Source organism: Bombina bombina, chromosome 4 (assembly GCF_027579735.1).
Source record: "Bombina bombina isolate aBomBom1 chromosome 4, aBomBom1.pri, whole genome shotgun sequence".
Classification (NCBI taxonomy): domain Eukaryota; kingdom Metazoa; phylum Chordata; class Amphibia; order Anura; family Bombinatoridae; genus Bombina; species Bombina bombina.
Window position 1 is genome coordinate 164,333,019 of NC_069502.1, and position 11,510 is coordinate 164,344,528.

The window sequence follows — 11,510 nt, forward strand, 5'->3', positions numbered from 1 at the left end:
GTATCTGTACTAGCTGCCTTGCAATGTGATCCTCCTTATCTGGCGTTTCAGGCGGATAAGGCTGTACTTCACACTGGGTTGGGGTTTCTCCCCAAGGTGGTGTCCAACCATAACATCAATCAGGAAATAGTTGTTCCTTCTTTGTGTCTTAACCCTTTTTCTTCAAAGGAGAGGTTACTTCATAACCTGGATGTGGTTCATGCCTTGAAGTTCTATCTTCAGGCTACAAAGGATTTCAGACAGTCTACATCTCTTTTTTTTTTTTCTTTTTTTTTGTGGTGTATTCTGGGAAGCGCAAGGGACAAAGGACCTCTGCTACTTCTTTGTCTTTTTGGTTGAGGAGCTTCGCTTATGAGACAGCGGGACATAAGCCTCGTCAGAGGATCACAGCTCATTCAACTAGAGCTGTGGCTTCGTCTTGGGCCTTCAAGAATGAGGCCTCTATGGAGCAAATTTGTAAGGCGGCTACCTGGTCCTCCTTACACACTTTTTTTACAAAGTTTTACGAATTTGACGTTTTTGCTTCTGCGGAAGCTGTTTTTTGGGAGAAAGGTTTTACAGGCTGTGGTGTCCTCAGATTAGGGGTCCGCCTTTTACCCTCCCGGTTTCATTCAGTGTCCTCTAGAGCTTGGGTATATGTTCCCACAAATAATGAATGAAGCCGTGGACTCTCCTCCCCTTTAGATGGAAAACATAAGTTATGCTTATCTGAAAATTTCATTTTCATCAAGGGGAGGAGAGTCAACGGCTCCCGCCCTTATCTCCATTGGGCGGCCCTAAATGTATTAATCTTCTTGCACCGTTTTTACCCTGATATTTCTCCTACTGTTCCTGGTTCTCTCTACAGAATGACTGGGGGGATGAGGGAAGTGGGGGAGGTATTTAAGCATTTGGCTGGGGTGTCTTTGCCGCCTCCTGGTGGCCAGTTTCTTAATTCCCACAAGTAATGAATGAAGCCGTGGACTCTCCTCCCCTCGATGGAAATGAAATTATTAGGTAAGCATAATTTATGTTTTTATACAGAAACCTAGTGATATTTTATTTAAAGGGACACTCAAGTCAAAATAAACTTTTATGATTCAGATAGAGCATGCAGTTTTAAAACACTTTCCAATTTACTTCCATTATCAAATTTTGCACAATCTTTTTATATTCACACTTTCTGTAGAACAAGATCCTACTGAGCATGTGCACAACAAGATCCTACTGAGCATGTGCACAAGCTCACAGGGTATACGTATACTAGTCTGTGATTGGCTAATGTGTCACATGACACGGGAGGGCTGGAAAATAGAAGAAAAAAAACATAATTTATGTAAGAACTTACCTGATAAATTCATTTCTTTCATATTAGCAAGAGTCCATGAGCTAGTGACGTATGGGATATACATTCCTACCAGGAGGGGCAAAGTTTCCCAAACCTTAAAATGCCTATAAATACACCCCTCACCACACCCACAAATCAGTTTAACGAATAGCCAAGAAGTGGGGTGATAAGAAAAAAGTGCGAAAGCATATAAAATAAGGAATTGGAATAATTGTGCTTTATACAAAAAAATCATAACCACCACAAAAAGGGTGGGCCTCATGGACTCTTGCTAATATGAAAGAAATGAATTTATCAGGTAAGTTCTTACATAAATTATGTTTTCTTTCATGTAATTAGCAAGAGTCCATGAGCTAGTGACGTATGGGATAATGACTACCCAAGATGTGGATCTTTCCACGCAAGAGTCACTAGAGAGGGAGGGATAAAATAAAGACAGCCAATTCCTGCTGAAAATAATCCACACCCAAAATAAAGTTTAATGAAAACATAAGCAGAAGATTCAAACTGAAACCGCTGCCTGAAGTACTTTTCTACCAAAAACTGCTTCAGAAGAAGAAAACACATCAAAATGGTAGAATTTAGTAAAAGTATGCAAAGAGGACCAAGTTGCTGCTTTGCAAATCTGATCAACCGAAGCTTCATTCCTGAACGCCCAGGAAGTAGAAACTGACCTAGTAGAATGAGCTGTAATCCTTTGAGGCGGAGTTTTACCCGACTCGACATAGGCATGATGAATTAAAGATTTCAACCAAGATGCCAAAGAAATGGCAGAAGCTTTCTGGCTTTTTCTAGAACCAGAAAAGATGAAAAATAGACTAGAAGTCTTTCGGAAAGACTTAGTAGCTTCAACATAATAATACAAAGCTCTAACAACATCCAAAGAATGCAATGATTTCTCCTTAGAATTCTTAGGATTAGGACATAATGAAGGAACCACAATTTCTCTACTAATGTTGTTAGAATACACAACCTTAGGAAAAAATTCAAAAGAAGTTCGCAACACCGCCTTATCCTGATGAAAAATCAGAAAAGGAGACTCACAAGAAAGAGCAGATAATTCAGAGACTCTTCTGGCAGAAGAGATGGCCAAAAGAAACAAAACTTTCCAAGAAAGAAGTTTAATGTCCACATGAATGCATGGGTTCAAAAGGAGGAGCTAGAAGAGCCCCCAGAACCAAATTCAAACTCCAAGGAGGAGAAATTGACTAAATGACAGGTTTTATACGAACCAAGTCTTGTACAAAACAATGAATATCAGGAAGATTAGCAATCTTTCTGTGAAAAAGAACAGAAAGGGCAGAGATTTGTCCTGTCAAGGAACTTTCGGACAAACCTTTATCTAAACCATCCTGAAGAAACTGTAAAAAAAAATTCTCGGAATTCTAAAAGAATGCCAGGAAAAATTATGAGAAGACACTAAGAAATATAAGTCTTCCAGACTCTCTAATATATCTCTCTAGATACAGATTTACGAGCCTGTAACATAGTATTAATCACAGAGTCAGAGAAACCTCTTTGACCAAGAATCAAGCGTTCAATCTCCATACCCTTAAATTTAAAGATTTGAGATCCTGATGGAAAAAAGGACCTTGCGACAGAAGGTCTGGTCTTAACGGAAGAGCCCACGGTTGGCAAGAGGCCATCCGAAAAAGAATCCGTCCATGCTGGAGCTACCAGCAGAACAAACGAGCATTCCTTCAGAATCTTGGAGATTACTCTTGGAAGAAGAACTAGAGGCGGAGAGATATAGGCAGGATGATACTTCCAAGGAAGTGATAATGCATTCACTGCCTCCGCCTGAGGATCCCGGGGTCTGAACAGATACCTGGGAAGTTTCTTGTTTAGATGAGAAACCATCAGATCTATTTCTGGAAGTTCCCACATTTGAACAATCTGAAGAAATACCTCTGGGTGAAGAGACCATTCGCCCGGATACAACGTTTGACGACTGAGATAATCCGCTTCCTAATTGTCTATACCTGGGAAATGAACCGCAGAGATTAGACAGGAGCTGGATTCCGCCCAAACCAGAATTCGAAATACTTCTTTCATAGCCAGAGGACTGTGAGTCCCTCCTTGATGATTGATGTATGCCACAGTTGTGACATTGTCTGTCTGAAAACAAATGAACGATTCTCTCTTCAGAAGAGGCCAAGACTGAAGAGCTCTGAAAATTGCACGGAGTTCCAAAATATTGATCAGTAATCTCACCTCCTGAGATTCCCAAACCCCTTGTGCCGTCAGAGACCCCCACACAGCTCCCCAAAGTGTAAGACTTGCATCTGTTGAAATTACAGTCCAGGTCGGAAGAACAAAAGAAGCCCCCTGAACTAAACGATGGTGATCTGTCCACCACGTCAGAGAGTGTCGTACAATCGGTTTTAAAGATATTAATTGAGATATCTTTGTGTAATCCCTGCACCATTGGTTCAGCATACAGAGCTGAAGAGGTCGCATGTGAAAATGAGCAAAGGAGATCGCGTCCGATGCAGCAGTCATAAGACCTAAAATTTCCATGCATAAGGCTACCAAAGGGAATGATTGTGACTGAAGGTTTTGACAAGCTGATATCAAATGTTAGACTTCTCTTGTCTGACAAAGACAGAGTCATAGACACTGAATCTACCTGGAAACCTAAAAAGGTTACCCTTGTCTAAGGAATCAATGAACTTTTTGGTAAATTGATCCTCCAACCATGATCTTGAAGAAACAACACAAGTCGATTCGTATGAGATTCTGTAAAATGTGAAGACTGAGCAAGTACCAAGATATCATCCAAATAAGGAAATACCAATACCCTGTTCTCTGAATACAGACAGAAGGGCACCGAGAACCTTTGTAAAAATTCTTGGAGCTGATGCTAAGCCAAACGGTAGAGCCACAAAACTGGTAATGCGTGTCTAAAAAAGAGAATCTCAGAAACTAAAAGTGATCTGGATGAATCGGAATATGCAGATATGCATCCTGTAAATCTATTGTAGACATATAATGCCCTTGCTGAACAAAAGGCAAGATAGTCCTTACAGTTACCATTTTGAATGTTGGTATCCTTACATAACAATTCAATATTGATGGATCCGGAACTGGTCTGAAGGAATTGACCTTCTTTGGTACAATGAAGAGATAGAATAAAACCCCAGCCCCTGTTCCAGAACTGGAACTGGCATAATTACTCCAGCCAACTCTAGATCTGAAACACATTTCAGAAATGCTTGAGCTTTTGCTGGGTTTACTGGGACACGGGAAAGAAAAAAATCTCTTTGCAGGAGGCCTTAACTTGAAGCCAATTCTGTACCCTTCTGAAACAATGTTCTGAAACCAGAGATTGTGAACGGAATTGATCCAAATTTCTTTGAAAAGAACGTAAACTGCCCCATACCAGCTGAGCTGGAATGAGGGCCGCACCTTCATGGGGACTTAGGAGCTAGCTTTGGGTTTCTAAGGCTTGGATATATTCCAAAGTGAAGAAGGTTTCCAAACTGATACCGCTCCTGAGGATGAAGGATCAGGCTTTTGTTCCTTGTTGTGATGAAAGGAACGAAAACAATTATTAGACCTAAATTTACCTCAGATTTTTTATCCTGTGGTAAAAAAAGTTCCCTTCCTTCCAGTAACAGTTGAGATAAAAGAATCCAACTGAGAACCGAATAATTTATTACTCTGGAAAGAAAGGGATAGCAAAGTTAACTTAGAAGACATATCAGCATTCCAAGTTTTAAGCCATAAAGCTCTTCTAGCTAAAATAGCTAGAGACATATACCTGACATCAACTCTAATGATATCAAAGATGGCATCACAAATAAAATAATTAGCATGTTATAGAATAATAATGCTATGAAAATTATGATCTGTTACGTGTTGCGCTAAAGCTTCTAACCAAAAAGTTGAAGCTGCAGCAACATCCGCTAAAAATATAGCAGGAGTAGAGACAGCCCCATTAACCTTAGGGATTTTGTCCCAAACTCTAATCTGTCAGATGGCACAGGATATAATTGCTTAAAACGTTTTAAAAGGAGTAAATGAATTACCCAAATTATTCCATTCCCTGGAAATTACTTCAGAAATAGCATCAGGGACAGGAAACACTTCTGGAATAACTACAGGAGATTTAAAAACCTTATTTAAACGTTTAGTTTTAGTATCAAGAGGACCAGAATCCTCTATTTCTAATGCAATTAATACTTCTTTAAATAAAGAACGAATAAATTCCATCTTGAACAAATACAAAGATTTATCAGCATCAACCTCTGAGACAGAAACCTCTGAACCAGAAGAACCATTATCAGTATCAGAATGATGATGTTCATTTAAAAATTCATCTGAAAAAAGAGAAGTTTTAAAAGACTTTTATGTATACTAGAAGGAGAAATAACAGACATAGCCTTCTTAATGGATTTAGAAACAAAATCTCTTATGTTATCAGGAACACTCTGAGTATTAGATGTTGACGGAACAGCAACAGGTAATGTAACATTACTAAAGGAAATTTTATCTGCATTAACAAGTTTGTCATAACATTTAATACAAACAACAGCTGAAGGAACAGATACCAAAAGTGATACACTTAGCTTTGGTAGCTTCAGCACCGGGCAGCGATTTTCCTGAAGTATCTTCTGACTCAGTTGCAACCTGGAACATCTTGCGATATGTAATAGAAAAAACAACATATAACGCAAAATTGATCAAATTCCTTAAATGACAGTTTCAGGAATGGGAAAAAAATGCCAGTGATCAAGCTTCTAGCAACCAGAAGCAATAAATAATGAGACTTAAATAATGTGGAGACAAAAGTGACGCCCATATTTTTTTTAGCGCCAAAAAAGACGCCCACATTATTTGGCGCCTAAATGCTTTTGGCGCCAAAAATGACGCCACATCCGGAACGCCGACACTTTTGACGCAAAAGAACGTAAAAAATGACGCAACTTCCGGCGACACGTATGACGCCGGAAACAGGAAAAAAAATTTGCGCCAAAAAAGTCCGCGCCAAGAATGACGCAATAAAATGAAGCACCTCTGGGTGAAGAGACCATTCGCCCGGATACAACGTTTGACGACTGAGATAATCCGCTTCCTAATTGTCTATACCTGGGAAATGAACCGCAGAGATTAGACAGGAGCTGGATTCCGCCCAAACCAGAATTCGAAATACTTCTTTCATAGCCAGAGGACTGTGAGTCCCTCCTTGATGATTGATGTATGCCACAGTTGTGACATTGTCTGTCTGAAAACAAATGAACGATTCTCTCTTCAGAAGAGGCCAAGACTGAAGAGCTCTGAAAATTGCACGGAGTTCCAAAATATTGATCAGTAATCTCACCTCCTGAGATTCCCAAACCCCTTGTGCCGTCAGAGACCCCCACACAGCTCCCCAAAGTGTAAGACTTGCATCTGTTGAAATTACAGTCCAGGTCGGAAGAACAAAAGAAGCCCCCTGAACTAAACGATGGTGATCTGTCCACCACGTCAGAGAGTGTCGTACAATCGGTTTTAAAGATATTAATTGAGATATCTTTGTGTAATCCCTGCACCATTGGTTCAGCATACAGAGCTGAAGAGGTCGCATGTGAAAATGAGCAAAGGAGATCGCGTCCGATGCAGCAGTCATAAGACCTAAAATTTCCATGCATAAGGCTACCAAAGGGAATGATTGTGACTGAAGGTTTTGACAAGCTGATATCAAATGTTAGACTTCTCTTGTCTGACAAAGACAGAGTCATAGACACTGAATCTACCTGGAAACCTAAAAAGGTTACCCTTGTCTAAGGAATCAATGAACTTTTTGGTAAATTGATCCTCCAACCATGATCTTGAAGAAACAACACAAGTCGATTCGTATGAGATTCTGTAAAATGTGAAGACTGAGCAAGTACCAAGATATCATCCAAATAAGGAAATACCAATACCCTGTTCTCTGAATACAGACAGAAGGGCACCGAGAACCTTTGTAAAAATTCTTGGAGCTGATGCTAAGCCAAACGGTAGAGCCACAAAACTGGTAATGCGTGTCTAAAAAAGAGAATCTCAGAAACTAAAAGTGATCTGGATGAATCGGAATATGCAGATATGCATCCTGTAAATCTATTGTAGACATATAATGCCCTTGCTGAACAAAAGGCAAGATAGTCCTTACAGTTACCATTTTGAATGTTGGTATCCTTACATAACAATTCAATATTGATGGATCCGGAACTGGTCTGAAGGAATTGACCTTCTTTGGTACAATGAAGAGATAGAATAAAACCCCAGCCCCTGTTCCAGAACTGGAACTGGCATAATTACTCCAGCCAACTCTAGATCTGAAACACATTTCAGAAATGCTTGAGCTTTTGCTGGGTTTACTGGGACACGGGAAAGAAAAAAATCTCTTTGCAGGAGGCCTTAACTTGAAGCCAATTCTGTACCCTTCTGAAACAATGTTCTGAAACCAGAGATTGTGAACGGAATTGATCCAAATTTCTTTGAAAAGAACGTAAACTGCCCCATACCAGCTGAGCTGGAATGAGGGCCGCACCTTCATGGGGACTTAGGAGCTAGCTTTGGGTTTCTAAGGCTTGGATATATTCCAAAGTGAAGAAGGTTTCCAAACTGATACCGCTCCTGAGGATGAAGGATCAGGCTTTTGTTCCTTGTTGTGATGAAAGGAACGAAAACAATTATTAGACCTAAATTTACCTCAGATTTTTTATCCTGTGGTAAAAAAAGTTCCCTTCCTTCCAGTAACAGTTGAGATAAAAGAATCCAACTGAGAACCGAATAATTTATTACTCTGGAAAGAAAGGGATAGCAAAGTTAACTTAGAAGACATATCAGCATTCCAAGTTTTAAGCCATAAAGCTCTTCTAGCTAAAATAGCTAGAGACATATACCTGACATCAACTCTAATGATATCAAAGATGGCATCACAAATAAAATAATTAGCATGTTATAGAATAATAATGCTATGAAAATTATGATCTGTTACGTGTTGCGCTAAAGCTTCTAACCAAAAAGTTGAAGCTGCAGCAACATCCGCTAAAAATATAGCAGGAGTAGAGACAGCCCCATTAACCTTAGGGATTTTGTCCCAAACTCTAATCTGTCAGATGGCACAGGATATAATTGCTTAAAACGTTTTAAAAGGAGTAAATGAATTACCCAAATTATTCCATTCCCTGGAAATTACTTCAGAAATAGCATCAGGGACAGGAAACACTTCTGGAATAACTACAGGAGATTTAAAAACCTTATTTAAACGTTTAGTTTTAGTATCAAGAGGACCAGAATCCTCTATTTCTAATGCAATTAATACTTCTTTAAATAAAGAACGAATAAATTCCATCTTGAACAAATACAAAGATTTATCAGCATCAACCTCTGAGACAGAAACCTCTGAACCAGAAGAACCATTATCAGTATCAGAATGATGATGTTCATTTAAAAATTCATCTGAAAAAAGAGAAGTTTTAAAAGACTTTTATGTATACTAGAAGGAGAAATAACAGACATAGCCTTCTTAATGGATTTAGAAACAAAATCTCTTATGTTATCAGGAACACTCTGAGTATTAGATGTTGACGGAACAGCAACAGGTAATGTAACATTACTAAAGGAAATTTTATCTGCATTAACAAGTTTGTCATAACATTTAATACAAACAACAGCTGAAGGAACAGATACCAAAAGTGATACACTTAGCTTTGGTAGCTTCAGCACCGGGCAGCGATTTTCCTGAAGTATCTTCTGACTCAGTTGCAACCTGGAACATCTTGCGATATGTAATAGAAAAAACAACATATAACGCAAAATTGATCAAATTCCTTAAATGACAGTTTCAGGAATGGGAAAAAAATGCCAGTGATCAAGCTTCTAGCAACCAGAAGCAATAAATAATGAGACTTAAATAATGTGGAGACAAAAGTGACGCCCATATTTTTTTTAGCGCCAAAAAAGACGCCCACATTATTTGGCGCCTAAATGCTTTTGGCGCCAAAAATGACGCCACATCCGGAACGCCGACACTTTTGACGCAAAAGAACGTAAAAAATGACGCAACTTCCGGCGACACGTATGACGCCGGAAACAGGAAAAAAAATTTGCGCCAAAAAAGTCCGCGCCAAGAATGACGCAATAAAATGAAGCATTTTCAGCCCCCGCGAGCCTAACAGCCCACAGGGAAAAAGTCAAATTTTTTAAGGTAAGAAAAAATGATTGATTCAAATGCATTATCCCAAATATGAAACTGACTGTCTGAAATAAGGAACGTTGAACATCCTGAGTCAAGGCAAATAAATGTTTGAATACATATATTTAGAACTTTATAAAAAAGTGCCCAACCATAGCTTAGAGTGTCACAGAAAATAAGACTTACCCCAGGACACTCATCTACATGTTTGTAGAAAGCCAAACCAGTACTGAAACGAAAATCAGCAGAGGTAATGGTATATATAAGAGTATATCGTCGATCTGAAAAGGGAGGTAAGAGATGAATCTCTACGACCGATAACAGAGAACCTATGAAATAGACCCCGTAGAAGGAGATCATTGAATTCAAATAGGCAATACTCTCCTCACATCCCTCTGACATTCACTGCACGCTGAGAGGAAAACCGGGCTCCAACCTGCTGCGGAGCGCATATCAACGTAGAATCTAGCACAAACTTACTTCACCACCTCCATAGGAGGCAAAGTTTGTAAAAACTGAATTGTGGGTGTGGTGAGGGGTGTATTTATAGGCATTTTAAGGTTTGGGAAACTTTGCCCCTCCTGGTAGGAATGTATATCCCATACGTCACTAGCTCATGGACTCTTGCTAATTACATGAAAGAAATACATTTGCCAGAAAAAAATCTGCTTATTTGAAATTCAGATATGGTGCTATTGCATTGTCTTTTTATTATGCACTTGTTAATTATGTAATTCCACTGCATTGAGTGGTCCTTTAATCATTCCATTAGATTTCTCTGCAAACATGAAAAAGACTACAGAGTGTATTAACCTGCAATTTGTGTGTAATATGAGTAGCATATATAATGGCTTGCTGCTTTTTTGTGTAGCTGCCCAGAATGCACATTGTTTCTAATCCCTCCTGCTTTTTGACGTATATGGAGAGTTGTTTTTCTAATTGACATCTATCAGCCTTAACCTGCAAACATTGGCATATGTAACTTATCAAGATTTACACAACATCAAGTCTTACAATGAACAGATTGTCTTGGCAATCAAAGCTCCTGAAGAAACCAAACTAGAAGTGCCACATCCCACCAACGTGAGTATTTTCTATATACTGATAGTGCTGTATTTTTTAAGTTTGGAAAGCAAAGTGAAATAATTGTCTGAGCATTCTTTACATAGTTCAACAGCAAAATCGACAATTATCTCTATGACTGATGGCAATATTTATCACTTTGTGAGCGGACAGGATTCACATGTTGTGAACCTGTCAGCATTTTATCTCAAAATGTGGGACGAATGTGTTCCCCATATTTATCATTGCACAAAGGAACACTCATGCAACACTAATTGTGTAAGAATAGGGCTTGTCAGTCACCGGATTTACATCCGCCAACTCCAGTTTAGCGGAGAGGTTTTTTGCAGCAGCGGTTCATTTTACAATAGTGCATTTTTTAACTTTTCATAGGTAAAGCGTTTTTTAGGAATGTTTGGGGTAGCTTGTTACGTGGATTGTAGTTGCAACAGTGAGTCAAGGCAGTTCAAGGTTTGTTTTGGGTCTTTGAGTCTTATGGAGTGGCGGAGTAGAGGATTTCAGAGGACAGGAGCATCGCATGAGACGTCTTGTGGACGGAAGAGGGACGTAGAGAAAATAGGAGTGGAAAGACTGCTTTTTATCGGGGTGCTGTTTGAAGAGAACAGTATGATGTTAAACAGCGCTGCAAAGTGAAAGCACCAACAGTTCCTGCATGTGTCCCATTCTTTCTGCAGACTTGTTGCTGTGACTTCAGATCATAGCATGTTCTGCTTTGGGGACAGTATTGCTTCAGACTTGAGAGAGGGAAAGCTTGTCTTCTTTTTTTTTTTTTAACACGTACATTAAGTTTAATAAAGTGTTATTACTGTTGTTTTAGCATCTTAATTGGTGTGTGTCAAAATGTTGGAAACTGTCGCTACATGTTGTTTTATAAAGTAATTTATTTTATAAAATGTGATTATTAGACAGTCCGTTTTAAATGTATGAACTCTA

General features: G+C 39.1%; 1 protein-coding gene across 1 annotated transcript in view; it reads left to right on the forward strand.

Annotated features, from left to right (window-relative positions):
• Positions 1-11,510, forward strand: part of E2F6 (E2F transcription factor 6) — an 82,625-nt gene that overhangs the window by 33,127 nt on the left and 37,988 nt on the right. The window contains exon 5 of the mRNA XM_053709675.1: positions 10,463-10,577. Coding sequence (XP_053565650.1) covers positions 10,463-10,577 — 115 coding nt within the window. The remainder of the gene's footprint in view (positions 1-10,462; positions 10,578-11,510) is intronic.